Source organism: Anomaloglossus baeobatrachus, chromosome 3, assembly GCF_048569485.1.
Source record: "Anomaloglossus baeobatrachus isolate aAnoBae1 chromosome 3, aAnoBae1.hap1, whole genome shotgun sequence".
Taxonomy (NCBI): Eukaryota; Metazoa; Chordata; class Amphibia; order Anura; family Aromobatidae; genus Anomaloglossus; species Anomaloglossus baeobatrachus.
In genome coordinates, this window is record NC_134355.1 from 669,642,544 (window position 1) to 669,667,103 (window position 24,560).

A 24,560-nucleotide genomic window follows, 5' to 3' on the forward strand; every position below is an offset into this window, starting at 1 on the left:
CATCAAACTTTAAAGAAGTTCTCATATTTTCTGACTTCAAAGCAAGAATGAACTCGACGGTTGTGGAAGCAAATGTTATCATACCCTTCTTGCCAATTCTGCTCCAGATTCGGCATTGGCTTAGGTCCTTCATGAATGGGGACTTCTTGTGGTCTACACTGACGCTGCCTCTAAATGAAGATGGGTGGTTTTTCTTTAAGTGTAAGTTAAAATGTTCATTTTTTGGTTTCCGACTCCATTTTTGTAAACTTGGAACTATAAGGAATTTTTAATGTATTCAGTAAACACAATGTGTGGCATTGTACCAATTTTATATTAAAGGATTAATTAAAAAATCCTGACAGATATTGATATGAATGATTCTGTTTTCAGAGAAGTTCCAAGAAGGTTTGTTGCATAATGTTTGCATCTCATTTGCATGCGGCACTGCGATATTACTTTTGCATACGATCTGCATACATTCTCGGGTAGAATTTTCCTTTATACTCGGAAGATGTAAAGCAGCCATTCAATAAAACAAAAAGATTGTCAGGTGAAGAAGTTCTCACAGTTTCCATTTACTCGCCCCGTGGTAAACTACTCTGGGGCAATCTCAAGTATATGGGGGTAATTTCCCGGGCTGCGTTAACAATATATGTTTTTATGGGTTTTTCTTTGGTAGTTGATGGTTGTGTTCTCTTTCTTTTAATTACACTGTTATGTTTATGGTGCGCTCAATCAAAAAGTACCAATTATACCTTACAGGAAAATAAAAATATGTATCGCGCGTATAAAATCATTGAGGTTTCCGAGATGAGAGCGTTTGGCTCTGCCTATAAGAAAATTAAATTGTTGCTGTATATTCTGTGTAGACATATGCTCAGATGAGCAATGAAACTTCTTAACAACTTAAAGGGGGTTTCTACTTTAGAAATATCCAATTATGGACTTTACAGGTCTCTATTTTAATAGAAAAGGGTCTTCTGATCATGATCCTAATCTCTTGGCCAAAGTTGGAAACGGGTAGACAAAAAGTGTTTCTCGCTCCGGAGGACCTGCATCATGTAGAAGTGAGTGATGCCAATGACGGTCCAACCTCTCACACCGGTCAATGTGCATGCCTGATGTCTTTGTGCTGTTTATTAGAGCAGATGGTCTAGCATGGTGTCTCGGCAGGTGTGGGAGGTTGTAACATCATAGTTTCATGGTTTTTAAGGTTGAACGAAGATTTAAGTCTGTTGAGTCCAACCTATAGCCTAACTTGTTGATCTAGACGACAGCAAAAACCCATGGTAAAGACATTAATAACTCCATGTTAGGGGAAAAGTACCTTCCCGACTCCTAGTAGGACAATGAGACTAGTTACCTTGATCAACGGCCAAAACCAGAATCTATTGCCCATTGCCCGTAATATTATATATTTCAAGAAAGACATTCCAACACTTTGAATTTTAGTAGTGAATCAACCATTACAACATCACCTCTCAGAGAGTTCTATAGTCTCACTGCTCTTACAGTAAAATATCAGGGTCTGTGATTTTGATTAAACCTTCTTGCCTCTACACATAGAGAATACCCCCTTGTTCCCGTCATAGGCCTAAGTATAAAACAATTATTACCATCGTTCATATCTGAAGCAGAAGTGATCTTTACTAAATGCTGTCATATAACCCCTTTAAATGCTTCCATCAATAGTAACAGCAGCATTCAAGTGGTTAGACAGAGGAAGTAGGCTTATTCTGACACTTTATCACCCCTCCCTCCAGTGCATTGCAATCGGTGATGACCATGTGTTGCTCTAGCAGTCAGTGACCTACAATGGCCTCCATGACTGCCATGATAGTACTTTCTTTAGACTTATGCACCCTATCTTTTTACTCATTGTATATGGGATCAACGACGATAGGAGAGAGGTTTGCTATCTTCTTCAGTGCCATAGACATTAAAAGGGTTGTCCACTACTTGAACAATCTCTACTCAGTCCCCTTGTTTGACCCCATAAAAATAAGTAAGCCTATACTCTACTCGAGTGCCAGGGTGGTTCCAGTTATGTATGAAGCCGTGTGCCAGGGTGGTTCCATTTCCAGTTATGTATGAAGCCATGTGCCAGGGTAGTTCCAGTTATGTATGAAGCCATGTGCCAGGGTGGTTCCAGTTATGTATGAAGCCGTGTGCCAGGGTGGTTCCAGTTATGTATGAAGCCATGTGCCAGGGTGGTTCCAGTTATGTATGAAGCCGTGTGCCAGGGTGGTTCCAGTTATGTATGAAGCCGTGCGCCAGGGTGGTTCCAGTTATGTATGAAGCCATGTGCCAGGGTGGTTCCAGTTATGTATGAAGCCGTGTGCCAGGGTGGTTCCAGTTATGTATGAAGCCGTGTGCCAGGGTGGTTCCAGTTATGTATGAAGCCGTGTTTCCGGAGTCCACGTGACGTTGTTATAACCCGCGAGCCCCGCAACCAGTCAGGGACCGGTGTCTATCTCCCTGCCTTCAGACATTTGAGCAGGATGTGAGAGCTGCACTGACTTCCTGCTCAAACGTCCAAAGGCGTAGAGAATGAAGCTGGCACTAATTGGTCGCAGGGCCAGGTTGTCTTAACAATGTCACGTGGTCACAGAGAAAGTGGACCTTCAGACATCGCTGGAACCATGTCAGCACCACCGGAGAGTAATTCTTTTTTGGTTTTATGGGAGCGAACAAGGGAATGAGTAGAGGTTCTCCAAGTAGCGGACAACCCCTTCAAACAGAATGGTACTTGACTAAAGATTTCCAAAAATATGCTAAAAAATCTCAAAACAATTTTTTTTTTTCCTCTTTGGGACCATATATTGAAATTGATTTGAACATATCAAATAAATATTAAAAAATAAAAAAAGTCATAAAGTAATAATAGTAACAAAAATACTGCAAGAAGAATGAAATAATAAGCGATGCAACTTTTTTCCCATCTTTATTTATTAAAGCAGTCAGGTCATTGATGTGCAGCTACGGAGGCAGATGAAAAAGCCCTTGTATGTTCATTCATAGGACAATGTCACAGCATTCACCATCCCATTCACAGCGCAGTACGCGAAATCCAAACGACACAAGCTGCCACCAGGGACATGCAAATAGGCTCCTCAAGAAAGCGCCTAAGGAGCTGTTCATTAAGCTCAAGCATTTTTTATCTTTTTTTGGGGGGTTAGGGCCTCCTGATGGTGTCTTCATTTACAGCATTGTAAATCAACCTCTATCACTGCCATACAATATTCTAGGTAATTCTCACTGAAGCGATTGGGGTCATAATTTGTAAGAACATGAACAAGGGCAAGGAAAGTCACCATAGACTCGGCGAATGCATGGAACCATGCCGTGATTTAATGCTTTGTGTATGTTAATTGCTGGGGAGAGACATCAAATTACAAACATTAGGAAAGTATAAAATGGAATTTCATAATGTTGAGTAATTTATTGACCCTCCAAGGTGAAAAAATGTACGAAAGACATCAATGGAGTCCTCACGTAAGACCATTTGTTTCTCCAAAACAAGTGTGAAGTTTCCATGTCAAATCCTTTTCATATTTTGGGATATATGACTACTAGTGATGACGAGTGAGCACTACCATGTTCGGGTGCTTGGTACGCGAAACGAGCAGTACGGACGCGAGGACGGGTTCAATGCATATACCAAGAATAATGGAAGTCAATGGGGAACTTAAGCATTTTTCCTGAAGATCTTCCGAAAAATGCTTGAGTCTCCCATTGACTGGGGCACTCAAGTCGAGCCTGTCCGAACGTCCAGCCTGCTCGTCTTAAGTACCGAGCACCCAAGGATTTTATAATAACTGGTTTTCAAAAAATCACGTATACATAAAATTTTGTTTATGGACAGGGCAAAAAAGTGCATGATTAATATGGACTGTCCAGGAATTTCTGGATGCTTGGTAACTAGGGATGATCGAATACCTCAATTATTCGACTTCGCGAATATTCGCCGAATAGGTCGCCACTATGCGAATAATCGATGCGCAATGAAAGACTATGGGAAGCCCGAATAGCTCCAAATAGTTGTTATTCGGGTTTCCCATAGACTTACATTGTGCATCGAATAGTCGCGAATAGCCGAATAGTGGCGAGGTATTTGGAAAATATTCGCGAAGCCGAATAATTGAGGTATTCGATCATCCCTATTGGTAACCCTGGTTTCTGGACAAATATTAAAGCCAATATTTAGAGAATGTTAAAACTATTTGGTTAAAGTTTGAAGGTTCAGACCATATTTTGGATCATACGGTACATTTTTATAGGGGTTTGAAGCTCTTTTTCTTTTATACAGATCTCTGAATTCCAGTGATTACCATAATAGAGATTAGCCTACCTAAAGCCACCACTATCGGGAACTCCCCTTGATCTAAAGGGGGTAAGAGGTATATTCCGGGACATTGACATGGATATCCTATCTTAAATCGGGGGTCCAAAATTGGACACACATCAATTAACTGGCCAAAGAGGCTGGCCTTGATTGTTATGCTATGCACAGCTCTGTACATTTTGTTGCAGCTGTGCCTAGTACTGCAACTCACCGCAACTCTACGCCATTCGATAAGTTGATCCAGGAACCTATCCTGAGTATGAACTATCAATATAAAAGTTTCATAAAAACCCTTTAACATTCATTCTGTAATGCTGCCACCAGGGGGAGCCAGAGCTCTGTAGCATAATACACTACACAGAGCAATGAGAACCAGGAAGTAAATTCACAGCGTTCTCATGCATTACCTCAAAGCACAGCTGAGAAGCAGAGCTGCAGAGCATGCAAGGAAAAGTCACACAGGCTGGGTCAAACACCGTACGGGCAGAAGCAGGACCGGAGGGGCGAGCAAAAGCGGAGTCAAAGTCAGGCCAAGGTCAGTACCAAAGGAAGCAACCGAGTGGGGAAATAGGAGAGGGGACAGAGGACAGGAGGGACGACCAGGGGATGGAACACAGACAAGGGCACGGGGGCACAGGAACAGACAGATCAGGATATCACTCACAGGACCAGCAATCACAGGCAAAGCAGTGCTAAGCTTATAGCCGGCACTGGTTCACTGGAAATGCCAGCTTTTAAGGCATCCAGGGTCTGGAAGTGAGGCTCGAGAGAAGGCTCCGCCCCTTAGCCATGTGGACAGGGAGGCGAACCATGACACATTCTCAGAACAGAGATTTGTTCATTTATTTGGGGAAGCATCATCTGGTATTTTTGTAAAATTTAGAGAGTATTTGATAACGTGTTGACAACATCTGTGGCATTGACATTAAAGGTTCTAGTTGTCGGAGGAATAAATTAAATGTTACAACCAGATGGCTATTGAAAATTAAAGGATCATAGAACGGGAGTTTGTGTTACGGTGATAGGGGTAGAGCAGGAACTCTGATAGGGACAGGGGCTTCTAAACTGGTCCTCAGACTAGGGGGCCCTGACTATCCCTTATCTCAGAGTTACCTCTGATAGTGAGGATGTCTGAGCCATCAGCCTGACCCTCATCATCTCAGACAGTTATCAGACAACAAATGATAAGCAGGGAAACAAAGAGCAGGGAGGAAAAAAACGGATGACAGGAGTAATTCCACATCACACCAAGCAACTTTGAGTAAATCACCAGTTACTGGAACACAACAGCACATGGACCGTTTTAGCAAAAAGCTATAGTCGGCATGGGAAGACACTTCCTCTACCTTAGAAAGGAGGGGAGTAGCTATGATAGGTCTCCTGCAACATGTGATCCAAAAGATAATAGCAGGCTAGCAGAAATTAACTCCTGCTAGTCCGATCACAAATGAGTACACATCTAATCGATGCCCGAACCTGCCTCTGCAACTCAGAAGCACCAGAGAATAATGTGTCTCCAAAGTTACAAATTCTGCATAGACTGATTTTGCAAACTATCACACGGTGTTTTGCTCTAAACTCACCTAGTGTCATGGCGGCATCAGACTCTGTTCAGACTAAAGACTCAGACACTCCTCGTCCTCACTATGCTTTCTCTGGTGCTTCTGATTTGTACAGACATGCTCAGGCATTGACCAGCTGTGTGCTCATTTGTGATCGGACTAGCAGGAGTTCGTTTCTGCTAGCCTGCTGGTTACCTTTTGGATCACATGTTGTGGGGGACCTTTCACAGTTACTCCCTGCCTTTTAAGATAGGAGAATTTGTCTTCCCATTCAAACTATAGCTTTGCTAAACCAGTCCGTGTGCTGTTGTGGTCCAGTAACTGGTGATTTACAGCATGTTGCTTGATGTGCTGTGGAATTACTTCTGTCATCTGGTTATTTCCTCCGTGTTTTTAGTTTTCCTGCTTTTCATTTATTGTCTGATAGCTCCGTGTCAGCGTGTTGTGTGATAGAGTTTTGGGTTTCCCTGTCTATCAGTGTTTGTGTTAACACGATCCTGTCCCCCTCCATACTCTCCCCATCCTGGGGTAGGGTGCGAGGGTGTACTAAATGAGGGCTGGACAGGAGTAGGGTCAGGATGACGGCTCAGACATCCTCACTATTAGAGGTAACTCTGAGATAAGAGATAGCCATGGCAAGTCTAGGAGCCCCGATCCTCGCCATCCCTCGGTCACCAAGGCGAAACAAATACAGCTCTGGCAAAATTTAAGAGACCACTGCAAAATTGTCAGTTTTTCTCATTTTTCTCTTTATAGGTATATTTTTGAGTAAAATGTAAATTGTTCTTTTATTCTATAAACTACTGACAACGTCTCCGAATTTCCAAGCAAAAAATTTTGTATTTATTTTCTGAAAATGAGAAATGGTCAATATAACAAAAAAATGCACAGAGCTTTCACACCTCAAATAATGTAAAGAAAACAAGTTCATAATCATTTAGAAACAATACTAATAATGTTTTAACTCAGGAAGATTCAGAAATCAATATTTTGTGGAATAACCATGATTTTTAATCACCACTGTAGCGCCTTGTCCCACCAGACCCCGTGGGGGCGCGGTCCCTCACATTTGCCCAGTCCCAGCATGGCTCCCACTTGCACTCCCGGTCATAGCCCCAGGCAGCGACGACCTTCCTCTTACCGGTCCCATGGCTCTGCAGGCGCTGCCCCTGCTCCGGGTCCTGCTGTACGTCCTGCTCCCAGGCATGCTGCAGCCTCCTCCTGTCTCCCGCCCTCACACAGAACTGCAGTATGTGACTCTAGGCTGCGCGTGAGGCCACGCCCCCTTTCTTAAAGCGGTATGCCCCATTTTCTGGAAGTGACCTCAGAGGTCACCTGTTACCTAATGGGTATTAGGCAGCAGGCGCCCGAGCAACGCTTCCATTAGAGCTTTGCCAGTGTCCAGACCTCTTTGTGCTGTTCTGTTATTATCTGTGCATTGATACCTGGTTCTAATCCCTTGTCTCACTGTAGTGCCAGCCGTACCATTCCAGCTGTGAACGTCACTGCTTATACCTATAGTGGAGGTCACCGTGGCCTACCTGCCGTGGACATTATCTGTGCTGTACCTACAGTGGACGTCACAGTGCCCTACCTGCTGTGGACATTATCTGTGCCGTACCTACTGTGGACGCCACCTGCTGTGAACGTCTCCGGTGCCATTCCCGTGTTCTGCCGGCTACGGACGTCACAACCTTGCTGCACCTGGCCTTACAGAGACTCCTACTACCGGTTCCTGGCTGCCGTGCATTTAGGCCTTCTGGGGAGGCGCCGCACAGTCCCTGTATAGAGGTTCACTGCTGGTCGCCTTCTCAGGGGAGTCCGGTGCACGGTCCAGTGGGTCCACCTCCGGACACTCGCCGCTCCTCGGTGAGCGTAACAACCGCCTTCATGCGTCTTGGCTGCTTTCCACCAGTCTTTCAAACTGATATTAGGTGACCTTATGCCACTCCTGGTGCAAACATGTAAGCAGTTCTTCTTTGTTTGATGGCTTGTGACTATCCATCTTCCTCTTGATTACATTCCAGAGGTTTTCAATGGGTTTCAGGTCTGGACATGACAGGGTTTTGGTGTGGTGGTCCTTCATCCACACATTGATTGACTTAGCTGTGTGACATGGCACATTGTCCTGCTGGAAAAAACAGTCATCAGAGTTGGGGAACATTGCCTGAGGAGAAGGAAGCAACTGTTTTTCCAGGATAACCTTGTATGCGGCTTGATTCGTACGTCCTTTGAAAAGTTTAATCTGCCCAATTCCAGACTTGCTGAACCATCCCCGGATCATCACTGATCCAAATTTCACAGTGGGTACAAGACAGTGTGGCATGTACGCTTCTCCAGGACTCCGTCTAACCATTAGATGACCAGGTGTTGGACAAAGCTGAAAATTAGACTCATCAGAGAAGATTACCTTAAGGCCACTTTACACACAGAGATAAATCTGTGGCAGATCTGTAGTTGCAGTGAAATTGTGGACAATCAATGCCAGGTTTGTGGCTGTGTACAAATGGACAATATGTCCATGATTTCACTGCAACCACAGATCTGCCAAAGATTTATCTCTGCATGTAAAGTGGTCTTTACTCTAGAAATTGGGCAGTTTAAACTTTGCGAAGGATGTATGAATCAAGCCGCATACAAGTTCTTCCTGAAAAAACAGTTGCTTCCTTCTGTTCAGGCAATTTTCCCCAACTCTGAGGACTATTGTTTTAATCAAGACAATGTGCCATGCCACACAGCTAGGTCAATCAATATGTGGATGAAGGACTACCATATCAAAACCCTGTCATGGCCAGCCCAATCTCCAGACCTAAACCCCATTGAAAACCTCTGGAATGTAATCAAAAGGAAGATGGATAGTCACAAGCCATCAAACAAAGAAGAACTGCTTAAAAATTTCACCAGGAGTGGCATAACGCCACCCAAAAGCAGTGTGAAAGACTGGTGGAAAGCAGCCAAGTCGCATGAAAGCTGGGATTAAAAATCAAGGTTATTCATCAAAATATTGATTTCTGAACTCTTCCTGAGGTAAAACATTATTAGTATTGTCGTTTCTAAATAATTATGAACTTGTTTTCTTTGCATTATTTGAGGTGTGAAAGCACTGTGCATTCTGTGCATTGTTTTGTTCTTTTAACCATTTCTCATTTTCAGAAAATAAATACAACATTTTTTGCTTGGAAATTCGGAGACGTTGTCAGTAATTTATAGAATAAAAGAACAATTTACATTTTACTTCAAAATATACCTATAAAGAGAAAAATCAGAAAAACTGAAAATTTTGCAGTGGTGTCTTAATTTTTGCCAGAGCTGTATATCCTGGTTTTACCACCTTAATGACGTCAATGCCCATTCAAACTGAATGTGTATGTTCAAGGCAGATCCCAGGTGTTATACTGCTTCTGACTTGGTAACTACCAGTATGCGGGTCTAACTGGGAATCCATGGTTCCAATTATCCAATGATGTAGGATGAACTCTTAATAAAAATGTATTTATTGCCTTAACACTAAAGCCGGCGTTAGACGCTACGATTTCTGACGATATGTCGGCGAGGTCACGGTTTCCGTGACGTACATCCGGCATCGTTAGCGACATCGTTGCGTGTGACTCCGAACGATCGCAAATAGGTTGAAAATCACTGATCGCTAACACGTCGTTCATTTTCAAAATATTGTTTGTTGTTTGGAACACAGCAGACATATTGCTACGTTTGACACCCTGCCAACGACGAACAACATCCACACGACCGCCTTGGGCAAACAATATATCGCTGAACGATTTTGCATCGCTTGTGCGATCGCTACGTGTGACCGCTAATTAACGACCTATGTGCGATCTCGGCAAATCATAACTACGATCTGGACGTGTCACATCGCTCATGAGATCGTGAGATAAATCGTAGTGTGTAAAGCGGCCTTTAGATCATAAATTGGACTGCATAGAATTAACTTCTCCATTAGAAACCTACTTAGATCTTCCTAGCTAGACGAGTCAACAAACTATCCCTATGAGGACACAGAAAGCACCTACATCTGGAAGGTTGGAAGAGACCAAGTCTTCCATATCAAGGGGCTTCAAATTTATTTAGAGGGGGCAGATTCTTATATTTGATTCCTGCATGTAGTTAATAGGGCATCCAAATTTGGGTGGCCTGAATGTACTGTAGATGGTCATAAATCTAGAACTTTCAGGCTTGGGTATTGAACTCACCCTGAACATCCAAGGGTTGTTCATCAATTAATTCCTCATAATAGGATATCTACAGCCTTCATATTTGTTTTTTGGATTTTTTTTTTTTAATCAAATTATTTTTATTGAAAAATAAACATCAAATACATTTTACATTTTAAAGTATATACTTTCAAAATGAAGACAAAAATCAGAGTTTAAGATATATATCACTTATAGTCCCAATGAATACATAACACCAATCCTACCATTACAAAAACCCCCAACAAACCAGAGAAATCCATTCCACCATTTCAGTCAACCATCTAGAGAGTATTCTGGTTCATACATGCTGTTTGGCATCAAGCGGAAGACAGTATTATAGCCATTCTCTGACTACGTATTAGAAAGTCAAAAAGATCAAGGTGGTGAGAAGGAAAAAACAGGGCACTACTAAGTTTGTGGTTAATTTTCTGGCGTAAGCCATAATTCACATTTAGCGTTTTACCGCTATCTTCAAGAAAGTTTAGCAGAAAAGACTTGGCAGTAAAAATTAAACTGACTACAGCTACGTGGTGCTTATTCAAAAAGGAGCAGAATAATCCAAGGTATATGAAAGTAGAAAACGGTTAGACCCGTTGAAGCACTACTAAAGAGTGCGAAACGGCCATCGTCTGACTTGCCGTCCCGTTCTACCCCCTCCCCGCTTGCCCCAGCATGTAACTTCCACGTGTGAATAAACACACAGCAAAAATCGGTGAGTGCTTTTTCATTTTCTAGTTTCATATATCTCTCTACGTAATAGCTTTGATGGTAACCTTGACATGTCCATCCAAGGACCCCATATGTTCTCGAACTTGCTTAACGAATTCCATTTGGTACACCCTTCTTTATCCAGATTGTTATCTATCTTGTGTCTCAATTTGCCTATAGTAGGTGGCTGTGCATCTAGCCAGTGGAGTGCCCAAAATTTACGAGCCTGGTATGATATGTGTTCAATAGCCAAGAACATAGGAGCATCCGGGTAACATCCGTCTTGAAGGAGTTCCAAAACACATATACGCAGGTCTGTCAACAGTCTCACTTTACACACCCTCTCCACTAGGAAAGGTCCCCAACTTTTGGCATTCTCACAACATATGTAGCAGGTGTGCTTCTTCAATTCCATCTCTGGGACACCCTGTATTCGTGTGAAGTCCAATGTTATGCAAAAATCTTGTTGGTCTTATAAACTCGATGGGTAACAGATATCTTGGAAAGTCTCCGAGCCTCACACGGTGATAGTTTAGGAACATTTTCTTCATAATTGTAATTTCAGCTAACATTCAGTCACTCAATATGGATCTCTAATGAGTGATCCAAAATGGTGCTATGGGGTAATTGGGTGGGAAGATGACCTGAGACAGTCTTAACTCAAAATGGTAGGTACACTTCTTCCAGAGATCTGGAAGATCAGGCAATGCTGGCAGTTTATGCCACAGGTTGCCAATGCAAGATCTGATAGAAAATGGATATCAAAGAAAAGTAATCAGTAGTCTTTCACTTCAAGTTACTACACAATGTAAAATTTCCAAAATTGCCCAAATGTTTAGACTCGGGAAACTATGAACCATTCATTTCTACGTCATTCTACTTGCATCATCTTCTTGATGTCATTCTTGTTTTTTCTTTGAATCCTATGGGGGGAAAAAGATGTGACTGTTAATATTAGTTTGCTAATACAATCACAAAACCTTAATATTATGTTGTGTCTTGAAAATGTAATTAGGAATAAGAACTAATGAAGCAAGCAAATAAAGAACTAAAAGCATTAGAGGATTAACTAACGATACAAGTGTCACAGTTCTTTCCATGTGTTTGACGAAAAGAGCTGTAGTTTTGATATACATTATTAACCAAGGTCAGACTGGCCCACCTGAATACCAAAGGATTTAGAGGGCACAATTATGGACTCCATAGGTCCAGGAGAAGACAACCTCCATTTGGAGGACAATCTGGTGACAATCACTTGTCATCACTATTGTCTACTTTTATATGGTATGAGCACAAAAAAAGATTAGAGCTTGTTGATGACATGACCCTTGATTACAATGGAATCGAAGCCTACATGCACATGCTTTGCTTAGACACCATGTTTCCCCGAAAATAAGACCTTGCAGTAGTTTCCAGCAAGGCTGTAATATAAGACCTACCCCAAAAATAAGACCTAGTTGCGGTTCAATAATGAAGCGTCCATGCAGCTGAAAAAGTTAAAGACTACTGCAGGACACTTCATTAGAGAAAGCAGACACCCCCAAAAGAAAGAAGAGAGAAGACCCCGCGATCATACTCACCAGATGCCAACTGGGAGCAGTGAAACGCATCAAGGACCTGCGGCGAAACGCACACTCACACACATGAGATCGCACACCAACACACAGCAGATCGTGCACACACCAGATCGTGTACACACACATCAGATCACACACACACACACGAGATCACACACCTATGAGATCGCACACGCGCACAATCACATATCAGATTGCACACACACACACACACACACACACACTCACCATATTCAGCGATATCAATTGCTTCTGGCCTACATACGGTAAGGACCTGCAATGCTGTGCAGTGGAGCTCCAGGACCTGCGCGTGGAACGCATCATAGAGACAAGAAAGAAAGAATCCCCTGCTGGCTGGAAGTAAGGTGTATCGCAGGATGTGGTGCGTGTGCACGCGCAATTGTATATACGATCTCATGTGTGTATGTTTGTGTGTATGTGAGTGTGTGAATTTGTGTGATCTGATGTAGTGAGTGTGCACGTGCAATTGTATATACGATCTCGTGTGTGTGTGTTTGTGTGTATGTGTGTGTGTGAATTTGTGTGATCTGATGTGGTGAGTGTGCACGTGCGATTGTATATATGATCTCGTGTGTGTGTGTGTGTGTGTGTAATCTGATGTGGTGAGTGTGTGCACGCAATTGTATGTACTATTTCATGAGTGTGTGTGTGATCTGATGTTAGTGTCGGCCAGAAGGAGGGGAGGACTGCTGTGCGCATACCAGCTGGGAGCGCCTGCCAAGGATCACAGAAGGACCTGGGAAGCACGCAGACGCTGAAGGTCTGGTAAGTATGACGATTCTGGGAAGGGGGATCTGCATTTTTGGGGAGTGTAAACTTTCCCCCAACGATGTTTCCCCAATATTAAGCCCTCCCTCGAAAATAAGATCTAGGTCTTTTTTCAGAGCAAAAAAATATAAGACAGTGTCTTATTTTTGGGGAAACAGGGTCGGGTGTGGATCTCCATACTATTTACCATGATGGATCCAATTAACGTAATTATAAGAATTTGGTACTCATCATACTCCTCCAGTGGGCCGCTACTTTTCTTACAAAATGTCCAAAGTTGGTAAATATTCATCCCATTCAGCTTTTATGGTACCACTATACTGATCAGAATCTGATCCATGTAGGGAGAGAGATGGACACATCCTTGTAGAACCCAATTCTGAAACTGGTGTTAAAAACCAGTAGATTTTTGGGAGGAGCGATCATCATCTTCCGATGGGCTTGAACTTTTCTTGGAAAATGTCCAAATTGGGAAAGATTGACCCTATTTCAATCTTGCTTTATATAAAACATGTGGTGTTATAAGGTCAGTCATTTTTTTGGATTGGTGTCTATAGTATCATTAGAATTTTTTGCAAACCCTATGCCGAAGATGTAAAACATTAATGTTTTTCTGGTCCCACAACATTGTCTGGCATCCCATCGGTGTAGACAAGAGCACAGACAAATCCTGGACAGTTCATATTGTGGACGATCCATATCTGTCATGCTAGGTCTGCAGAAGTACCAAGTGAACGGCGAAAGGGAAGGGAAACCTGTGTCTAGGGAAGGGGAAGATGGTGATTCCTGACCATATTTACCGCCGGTCCCTGGGGTCCCTCACCACCCTATATAGGTCTCGCACCTATGCGCCAACCCAGATGCCTGACCCTAGATATACCCAAGTGCTGGGCCCTAAATAGGGAATGGATGGGATGAGCTCTTCGTCAACCTCACTAAACGCTATAGGCGACACAAGGAGGACACACAGTGGGGAAAATGCATAAACTACTTATCCAGCGATGACTCAGGCAGAAGTTCAGAAAAGCTTCAGCAACAATAACACAGAGGAGTACAAGCCACCTACCAGCTAAAATGAACTGAATAATATCACCAGCACCAGCCCAGAGAACATGGGAGTATTTAAGCACCAATATAATGCTGATGATCAGCAGCTGGATGGAAGGTGAATTCCTGCTGGTTCCAAAAGGGAAGAGATCCTTCGATCCTCACAAGACCTCCTTCTCTACTCCGCTCTCATCTTCTCTTCCCACCATCGCATCCAAGATTTCTCACGTGCCTCCCCCATACTCTGGAATGCTCTGCCTCAACTCATCAGACTCTCGCCTACCTTGACAAGCTTCAAAAGGAACCTGAAGACCCACCTCTTCCGACAAGCCTACAACCTGCCATAACCGTCAGTCTGATACAGCGCCGCACAATCAGCTCTACCCTAACCTACTGTATCCTCAGCTATCCCTTGTGGACTGTGAGCCCTCGCGGGCAGGGACCTCTATCCTCCTGTACCTGTCTGTATCTTGTACTGTTTATGATTATTGTACTTGTCCCTATTATGTACACCCCTTTCACATGTAAAGCGCCATGGAATTGATGGTGCTATAATAATAAATAATAATAATAAAATCCGACAGGAAAGCTAATTAATACAATGAATACTGACAGCAGGAACAATAGAAAGTCATGGAGCATTTTGTGCAGCCAAACGCTGTGACCTTCTATTGCCAGAAACCACATCACCATGACACACCTGTGACAATATCCTTGTCATGGATGATCCATGTCCTGGAAAATTTACAATGTAGGCCATTTCTAACTTGCATGATTTTCTTTTGGTCCTTCATCCAATAGATTTAGCACTTATCTGGACTTACTACAGCACTAGAATTATTGATATGGACATTAATCACGATCATATTCCACAAAATAGCCTTCATCTGCCCAAGATTGACCTGCGTCGTGCCTTCTTCTTGTTAATTATTACATTGTAGGACCCATGGGAACCACAGCTCCCGCCAAGCCATGGTATCATGAAAGTTCACTACGCTCAGGTGTCAAGGGACAGTCCCAGCCTCCCGCTGAGAGTTTATAGACAGAACTAAGTCAGCACACATTATGTGTCAGAGCCAACATCAGACAGAATCAGTTTCTTTGATCACAGACCTCTACAGGAAGCTTAGATCTCAGACAAATTAGATAAAAATGAATTTATAGCAGATCTGTATCCTCGGGCACACGCGGCTGAATTCTATCTTAGGAGTGGCATGGTAAGTATCAAAACATATAAATTGTAGCATTTCCTTTCTTTATGTCTTTCTGATATATTCTAATTGAAATCAGAAGTCGAAACTTTACTTGGATCTCCATTTGCCTGGTAATTAATTCCGAAACATAACACAAACAGCGCACGTGCCGGCAAATTGAGTGACCACCCATGTGAAAAAGGAAAAGGCTTCAAAACACGAGGGTCAAAAAGTATTCGGCTTAGTTTTTCAGTTCCACAGGTGTATGGTCTTGAAAACTGACAATCACCTCTCTGACTATCACAGGTGCGTCACGGGTGACAGACAGTCATGTGATTTCTGGCTATAGAAGGTCACAGTGTTTGGCTGCGCAGATTGCTCCCTGACTTTCTATTGTTCCTGCTGTTAGTATTCATTGTATTAGGTAGCTTTCCTGCTGAGTTTGCATCTGTTCCCCTTTAAAGGGACACTGCTTCCTATGTATTTCTGGTCTCTGATGCATCATTCCCTGATTTGCCCAGTGCCAGCAGGTCTAGTGACAAGGGATGATCGAATACCTCAAATATTCGGCTCCGCGAATATTTTCCGAATAGGTCACCGCTATGCGAATATTCGATGCGCAATGTAAGTCTATGGGAAGCCCGAATAGTTCCGAATAGTTGTTATTCGGGGTTTCCCATAGACTTAGGCGGGCTTTGCACGCTGCGACATCGGTAAAAATGTGTTACCGATGCTGCAGCGATAGTCCCGCCCCCGTCGCACGTGCAATATCTAGTGAAATCTGCCGTAGCGATTATTATCGCTACGGCAGTTTCACACGCACATACCTGCCGTGCGACGTCCCTCTGGCCGGCGACCCGCCTCCTTCCTAAGGGGGCGGGTCGTGCGGCGTCACAGCGACGTCACACGGCAGGCGGCCAATTGAAGTGGAGGGGCGGAGATGAGCAGGATGTAAACATCCCGCCCACCTCCGTCCTTCTCATTGCAGCCGGCGGCAGGTAAGGTGATGTTCCTCGCTCCTGCGGCTTTACACACAGCGATGTGTGCTGCCGCAGGAGCGAGGAACAACATCACACCTGTCGCTGCACCGGCATTATGGAAATGTCGGAGGCTGCAGCGATGATACGATAACGACGCTTTTGCGCTCGTTCATCGTATCAAAAAGGATTTACACGTTGCGATATCGACTGCGACGCCGGATGTGCGTCACTTTCGATTTGACCCCATCGACATCGCACGTGCAATGTCGCAACGTGCAAAGCCGCCCTTACATTGCACATCGAATATTCGCGAATAGTGGCGATTTATTCGGCAAATATTCGCGAAGCCAAATATTTGAGGTATTCGATCATCCCTACTAGTGACCCCTTGAGTCTCCCCCAAAAACTCTCCCAGAAAAGCATTTCTGTGACAGCCCTGAGGCATTATTTAAAAAAACGGCCAATTTTAATTGTTTAGTGGATTCACCGATTATTTTTAATATCGAGTTATATATTTAACACGTAAATCTGTCGACAATTGGTTCCATTAGGAGATTATGTAAATTAGAAAAAAAATATATATTCAAATTTTTTCTCATTCTGGCCTAATATTTTAAACAATTTCATATTTCGGTATAAATAGTGTTGCATAAATTATAACATTCCGATTAACTTTATGCCGTTAAAGATTTATATTTTGAAAAGAATTACAAAATAAGTTTATATTATGCCCTTTGGCCTATCATTTAGAGGAAAGAAGTAGATGAAGTATATCAAATACCAAAATGAAAAAGTAATCATGTGAGTAATCCATGAGCTTATATTAAATTATGTAAAGGATTAAAAAAAAAATACATATTAATATTGATCAATGAAATTAGTTTTTGACTTGATACAAAAAGTTTCTAATGGAAAAAAAAATAATGACACAACACATGGGAGACTTCAGAATATATATACATATATATATATATATATATATATATATATATATATATATATATATATATATGCATATATATATATATATATATATATACATATGTATAACTATATAAATATATATATATATATATATATATATATATATATATATATATATATATATATATATATATATATATATATATATATATATATATATATATATGTAGATATATATATATATATATATATATATATATATTTTATATATATATATATATATATATATATATATATATATACATATATCTATAAGGGGTAAAATAAAATTAAAAAAGTAAATTAGATACTGTGTATTATTGCATTAACGCCGTTTTGGTTTTGGCTGTTTTTCGACTATTTTTCCCTTGCTTCTTACTCTTATAATATGTTGTTCCATTTTTTAAAGGGGTGGTTCACCCATATTTTTTATTGTCTAGATCGATATTATATTGAGAAACAATGTTTCTCTCAAATACCTTATGTTGTCAATAGTGCCTGTGAGAGGCGCTATTGCAGACCGCTGCTCCCCGTCCAGTGACGTACCCGTCCAATGCTGCCACATCACATCCGTGCAGCCGGCTACAGTCTTCCAGACTCTGAGCTGTGAGCGGTGTTTCACCACTGTCACAGCCCGTCTGCTCCCTCCTTCTCCTCCCTCCTCCCTCCTAGCACAGCACGACACGTCTCCTGCTCCCCCCTCCCTCCTCCCTCCTCCCTCCTAGCACGGCACATCTCCTGCTCCCCCCTCCCTCCTCCCTCCTAGCACGGCACATATCCTGCTCCCCCCTCCCTCCTCGCAGAACGCTGCAAGCAAGAGACGTGCTGTGAGGGAGGAGGAGGAGGGAGAAGATGGGCTCAGAACGCAGCTGGCCGCACGGATGTGACGTGGCAGCATTGGACGGGTACGTCACTGGACGGGGAGCAGCAGTCTGCAATAGCGCCTCTCACAGGCACTATTGACAACATAAGGTATTTGAGAGAAACATTGTTTCTCAATATAATATCGATCTAGACAATGAAAAATATGGGTGAACCACCCCTTTAAAGTCTATTTCACCCTTGGAGTGATTTTATTTAAAGAGAAAATCTCACCAAGTTTTTGCTAACTTTATCAGAGAGCAGGATAATGTAGGCAAGGAGGCCCTGATTCCAGTGATGTGTCACTTATATTAGTGGCTGCACACAGTGAAAGATTTGAGATTTTGCATGTAGCAAAGCTCTGAGAGCTGCCCAGACCAGCACAAGGCTATCAATGTACATTTCCATAGACAGAAACTGTTACTCACAGAGGGGAAGTGGATCAGACTACAACTCATTTGCTGCTGAGACCCACAAATGATAAAGATAGGAGGCTTAAGTTAACATTCACTTGCTGCTGAGACTCACAAATGATAAAGATAGGAGGCTTAAGTTAACATTCACTAACTGCTGAGACCCACTAATGATAAAGATAGGAGGCGTAAGCTAACATTACAGGTAAACAAAAAATGACTGTGAGATAACAAAGGCAAGGCTGAATTCTCAGTTTTAACTCTTCCAGCATGCTGTCTTCAGATTACATTGCAGAAACCTGCTGACAGAGTCCCTTTAAGCCTGGGATTTTGTTTGCATATTTTGCTACATTTTAGCAGAGCATTCTACTTTTTGTGTTAAAATGTTGATAAATGGGGTTAAACACAAAATTATGAAAATTTTTAAATTTGCAAAATACTCATGAACCACGTGCACAATTTTGAAAAATATGATGCAAAAAAAATCAACAAATACTAGAAAAGAATTAAAAAAAAGAAAAAAAAAGCTAACTATGAAACGGGCTCCTAGTCTCATACAGCCCTGCTTTCTGTACAAAAAACACAATCTATAGTTGATCACAATTTTCCACTTTGGTTGCTGTTTTTGAAACCATCCGTAGATTGCTTTGCTTTGCCTTCCTTAAAGGGAATGTCCACTACTTGGACAACCCTTACCCACTGCCCTTGTTCACCCACATTAAAATAAATAAGCCTATACTCACCTCCGATGCAACTGCAGTTCCAGCAAAGTCTGAAGCCACGTTTCCGGGGCCCACGTGACATTGTTATGACACACAGGCCCCGAGACCAATTAGCGCTGGCGTCTGTCTTCAGACATTTGGGCAGGATATGCGCTTACTTACTGCTCGTGTCTGAAGATGAGGAGAAGGAAGCCGGCACTGCTTGGTCTCGGGGCCCACGTGTCATAACAATGTGACGTGAGCCCTAGGAACATCACCGGAACTGCGGCAGCACCGGAGGGGAATATAGGCTCATTTATTTTAATAAGGGCGAACAATGGGAATGAGAAGGAATTGTCCAAGTTGTGGACATCCCTTTTAATACTTGAAGCAAAAATTTTACAAAATATTTCATGTGCAATTTGATATTTCTTTATAGCTGTAAACATAAGCTGTTTTTTTGTTTTTGTTTAAGCTTTTGCAGCAGCTGCCTGGTATTACTTGCTGCATTTCAGTTTATAGTTTTATACACCAATATATATTACAAATGAAATTTTGATTTGGTGCGAACAGTAAAGTTGTAATACTCACTTTCAGCATTCTTCCTTTTGAAGAAAAAACAAACAAAAAGTAATAAAACGATAGCGGAAGCTGCAGAGCTGAGGACGACCAACAGGAAGATATTTTCTTTATCCCCATTCAGGGAAATGTAAATTTGGAACTCTTTGGATTGTACAGATAATCTCACTCCTACAGGAAAAACACAAATGAAGGTCAGCATGAAAAAAATCTATGTTTATTCAGTACCTTCCATGAAAGAGGGAAAAATGGTAATATCGTATCCAAATCAGAATATTTAAAAACCATTCTACAAAATTGTCCATACATTCCAAAACTTTATTTATGAATCAGTCACCTATTATACAATATTTGCCTGAGATTGCTGAATCTGTTGTTAAAGGGGTTGTCCACTACTAGGACAACCTCTTCTGATTCCACATGCTTCCTACAGGTAGTAAATCCTATACTTACCTCCTGTACCGGCACCCTTGCAGCAGTGTCTGGGCTTGCAGTGCCAGGGCTCACATGCAGCTGTGACATCACATGAGCTCAGGGTCCAATCAGCACCGGATTCCTTCTCCCCGCTTTTGGTCCAAATGAGTTAATCAACAGGAAGTGAATGCTGTGGCTGAGCTCACTTCCTGTTGATTGCTCGTTTGGTCCAAAGGCGGGGAGAAGGAAGTTGGCTCGCGTGATGTCACTGTCAAGGGAGAAATTTAGGTAAGACTGCTAATGGTGTCTTTGTTCAGGGCACCAGAGGCACGGGACCAAATTAGCTATCTGCTCAGATTTAATAAATGACTCAGAAAACATTGACCACGGAGACTGTGTTCACTCTTTGAGTCAGTATAGGCGACTGACCCATGTAATCAATAGCTCAGATATTAGTATAACTTTTCAACCTTCAAACATGTAAAAAGTATCAAAATCTGTCTTTTCTCATACATCAAAGCCATATAGGGAGGTTTGGGGAGGTGCGTAGGAACATAGGAACACACATTTCATCCCACAGATAACACATTCCTTCTTTGTGTGAAAGCACTGATAAGACTTTCACTCATCATTATGAAGGCCTTCCCTGTTCATTGTTCATTCTAGCCTAATCATCCCTGCTTAACCCTTTCTTGAACATACAGCTTGGAACTATAAACTATGTTATAAAGCAAAACTATTGTTATTGTTATATAGGCACAGATATTTATGCGATGACATCTATACCTTGATTATTTACACACACAGATAATCTTATTACATTTGAACAAACAACCTATAGCCCAGGTTACCCTCACATCACAACCCCACGTGAGCCTCGGCATCACGAGCCCGGATACTGCTGGAAAGGCGCAGTATGGGAGGTGAGTATAGGCTTTATTATTTTAACTGGGGGAAACATCATGTAAACCCAGGGTCCAATCAGCACTAGATTCTTTCTTCCCATCTTCGGACCAAATAAGTTAAGCAGGCTTTACATGCTACGATTTCGCTACAGCGATCTCGTTGGGGTCACGGATTTTGTGACGCACATCTGGCCGCTGTAGCGATGTCGTAGAGTGTGACTTCTAGGAGCTATTTTGGATCGTTGCAAAAACGTCCAAAATCGCTCCTCGCTGACATGGGGGTCCGCTGCCAGTTATCGCTGCTGTCGCTGGGGTGAAGTTGATCCTCGTCCCTGCGGCAGCACGCATCGCTACGTGTGACGCCGCAGGAACAAGAATCATCTCCTTACCTGCCTCGGGCCACAATGCGGAAGGAAGGAGGTGTGCGGGATGTTATGTCCCGCTCATCTCCGCCCCTCCGCTTTCATTGGGCGGCCGATTTGTGATGTCGCTGTGACGCCGAACGGACTGCCCCCTTAGAAAGGAGGCAGTTCGCCGGTCACAGCGATGTGAAAGGGCAGGTAAGTACGTGTGACGGGGGTGCACGATTTTGTGCGCGACGGGCAGCGATATGCCCGTCGCGCACAAACGTTGGGGGCGGGTCTCATGCTAGCGATATCGGGCCGGATATCGCAGCATGTAAAGCCACCCTTAGTCAACAGGAAGTGAACTTTGTGGCTGTGCTCACTTTCTGTTGATTGCCTGTTTGGTCCAAAGGCGGGGGGAAGGAAGCTGGCTCACATGATGTCACAACCCCACGTGAGCCTCAGCATCACAAGCCCAGATACCGCTAGAAAATCGCAGTATGGGAGGTGAGTACAGGCTTTATTATTTTACAAGGGGAAACATGGAATCAGAAGCGGTTATCCTAGTAGTGGATAACCGTTTTTGTTTTTTTTGTTTGTTTTTTTAAACTGTTTATTTAAACAAAGTTTTTAACGGTTCATAACATAGAAGTTAACACAATACAAAATACAAAAGGCATCAGGGGATTTTACATATATTATACATATAAAAATGTTTAATGACACACCACAAGGACACCACTGGAGGGGAAGAAACATGAGGTAGGGTTGGAGGGGGTAAGTGTGTGCATTATATTTATGATATATTTGACAGCAGAAGGGCCTAGTAGCACTGGCTTTTATCCTTCAGTTCACCATGTATGAGTCCCACAGGGTTCATACTTTCTGGAAAGAGCCCAATCGATTATTAATGGAGGTGGTGAGGTATTCCATCCTTCTTGTATCCCGAATCCTGGTCTCCAAATCATGGAGGGAGAGCGGGTTTTTTTTTTTTCCAATGCATGGCTACGTGACATTTTGCCGATGTAAAAATGTGTAGGATCAACCTGGCTTCATCTCTAGCTATACCCTTTCGGAGGAACATTAAGTATATGTGACCGACCCTGAGGTTTAGGACCCTATGAATCAGGTCTCCCATTCCCTTACAAAAAGTTGTGAGAGCCCCACATTCCCAAGTGGACAACCTCTTTAAAGTATGGTTTCTACATCGTAGCAGGTCTTGGCTGACATCTCCAGGACACTTTTCCACACACTCGGAAATAATTGAGCAATCAGTTAGTTACCGTATTTTTTGCTTTATAAGATGCACTTTTGTTCCCCCAAATTTTGGGGAAAAGTAGATGGTGCGCCTTATAATCCGAATATACGGATTATATACTACAGGGCCCAGGGGAGGTGGGAACTGCTCTGGAGTGGTGCTGGAGGCTGAGGCAGGCTGGAGGAGGCTGGTGAAGGCTGCAGGAGGTAGCAGGAGATCTCCTGCTCCCGTTCATATAATATGCACTGCCGCTGTCCATCACCGTGGTGCTGAAACCGCACCGCGGTGATGGGCTGGAGGAGCAGCGCATATTTTATTTGCCTGCGCCCCCCCTTTGATGGCACATGTCCCTCCCCATGTTAGATATGGCCCCCATGCTGCTGCCCATAGTAAAATAGAAAACTCTTTACTTACCGCCTCCAGCGCTGATCTCCCGGTGTCTCCCCGGTCTCATTGCTGCTGCTGTGATCAGGCACGCAGAGATGATGTACCTCTGCTGTACCGATCACATGACCGGCACCGAAAAGCAGGAAGCTCAGCAGCACAGAGGGAGACACGAGGAGGACTGCGCTGGAGGAGGTAAGTAAAGAGTTTTTATATTTTACTTTGGGCAGCAGCATGGGGGCCATATCAAACACAGGGGGATGTGTGCCATCCATAGGGGGCCATGGGCAGCACAGGGGGATGTGTGCCATCCAAAGAGGACCATGGGCAGCACAGGGGGACGTGTGCCATCCATAGGGGGCCATGGGAAGCACAGGGGGACATGTGCCATCCATAGGAGGCCATTGGCAGGACAGGGGGATGTGTGCCATCCATAGGAGAACTGTGCTAGCTGTAGGAGACGTGTGCCATCTATAGGAAGCCTGTGCCAGCTGTAGGGGACGTGTGCAAGAAACAGGAGACGTGTGCCAGCACAGGGGGACGTGTGCCATAAATAGGGGACGTGTGCCATCAATAGTAGACATGTGCCAGCAATAGGGAACATGTGCCAGCAATCGGGGACGTGTGCCATCAATGGGGGACATGTGGCATCACTGGGGGACGTGTGCCAGCAAAAGGGGGCTATATTCAATATAAGGGGGCCATATCCAGATTAAGGGGGCTAATTTTAGGATGGGGCTATGAGGAACATATACCCTACATGATTTGTTAGACGGACAATGGCATTATAAGATGGACCCATGCAGCCCAATGCTCTGGGTGAAGAAATGTATGTAAGGGTAAATAGAAGCTACAGTATGTGATCTAGGGAAAATAATGTTTTTTTTAATTTCATTTTAAGGCTCTGACATTGCTACGATCTGTTTAATGAAATAAAATATAATTTGTAAAGACTGTTAATCCCTTCCACCCAAAAAACAATGTCAGGATCCCATTTTTGTTGCCGTTTTCCATTATATTTTATGGAAAAAAGGAAAGATTTCATTCAAAAATACACAAAATACCAAATCATCATATGCCTCTGTTAGTTATGTTTTTATAGTACTTATGGTGTGGTAAAAATAACCTGGCAATATAACTCTCCAAGTCAACATGGTTACTCCAAAGACATACAGATAGGGACTTTAGATTGTGAGCCCCAATGGGGACAGTGTTCCTGATGTATGTAAAGCGCTGTGGAATTAATAGCGCTATATAAATGAATAAAATTATTATTATTATTATTATTAATTATGTTGATGCCAATTTTTTTTTTTTTTTTTTTTTTTAACATTTCTGCTG

General features: G+C 42.8%; 1 protein-coding gene across 1 annotated transcript in view; it reads right to left on the reverse strand.

The window, feature by feature from the left end:
- Nucleotides 1–10,192: 10,192 nt before the first annotated feature.
- PKHD1 (PKHD1 ciliary IPT domain containing fibrocystin/polyductin) overlaps nucleotides 10,193–24,560 on the reverse strand; it is an 832,619-nt gene continuing 818,251 nt past the window's right edge. Inside the window, exons 61-62 of the mRNA XM_075341622.1 lie at nucleotides 19,927–20,085; nucleotides 10,193–11,734 (exon numbers count right to left, since the gene is read on the reverse strand). Of these exons, the coding sequence (XP_075197737.1) occupies nucleotides 11,697–11,734; nucleotides 19,927–20,085 (197 nt within the window). The 3' untranslated portion in view covers nucleotides 10,193–11,696. The remainder of the gene's footprint in view (nucleotides 11,735–19,926; nucleotides 20,086–24,560) is intronic.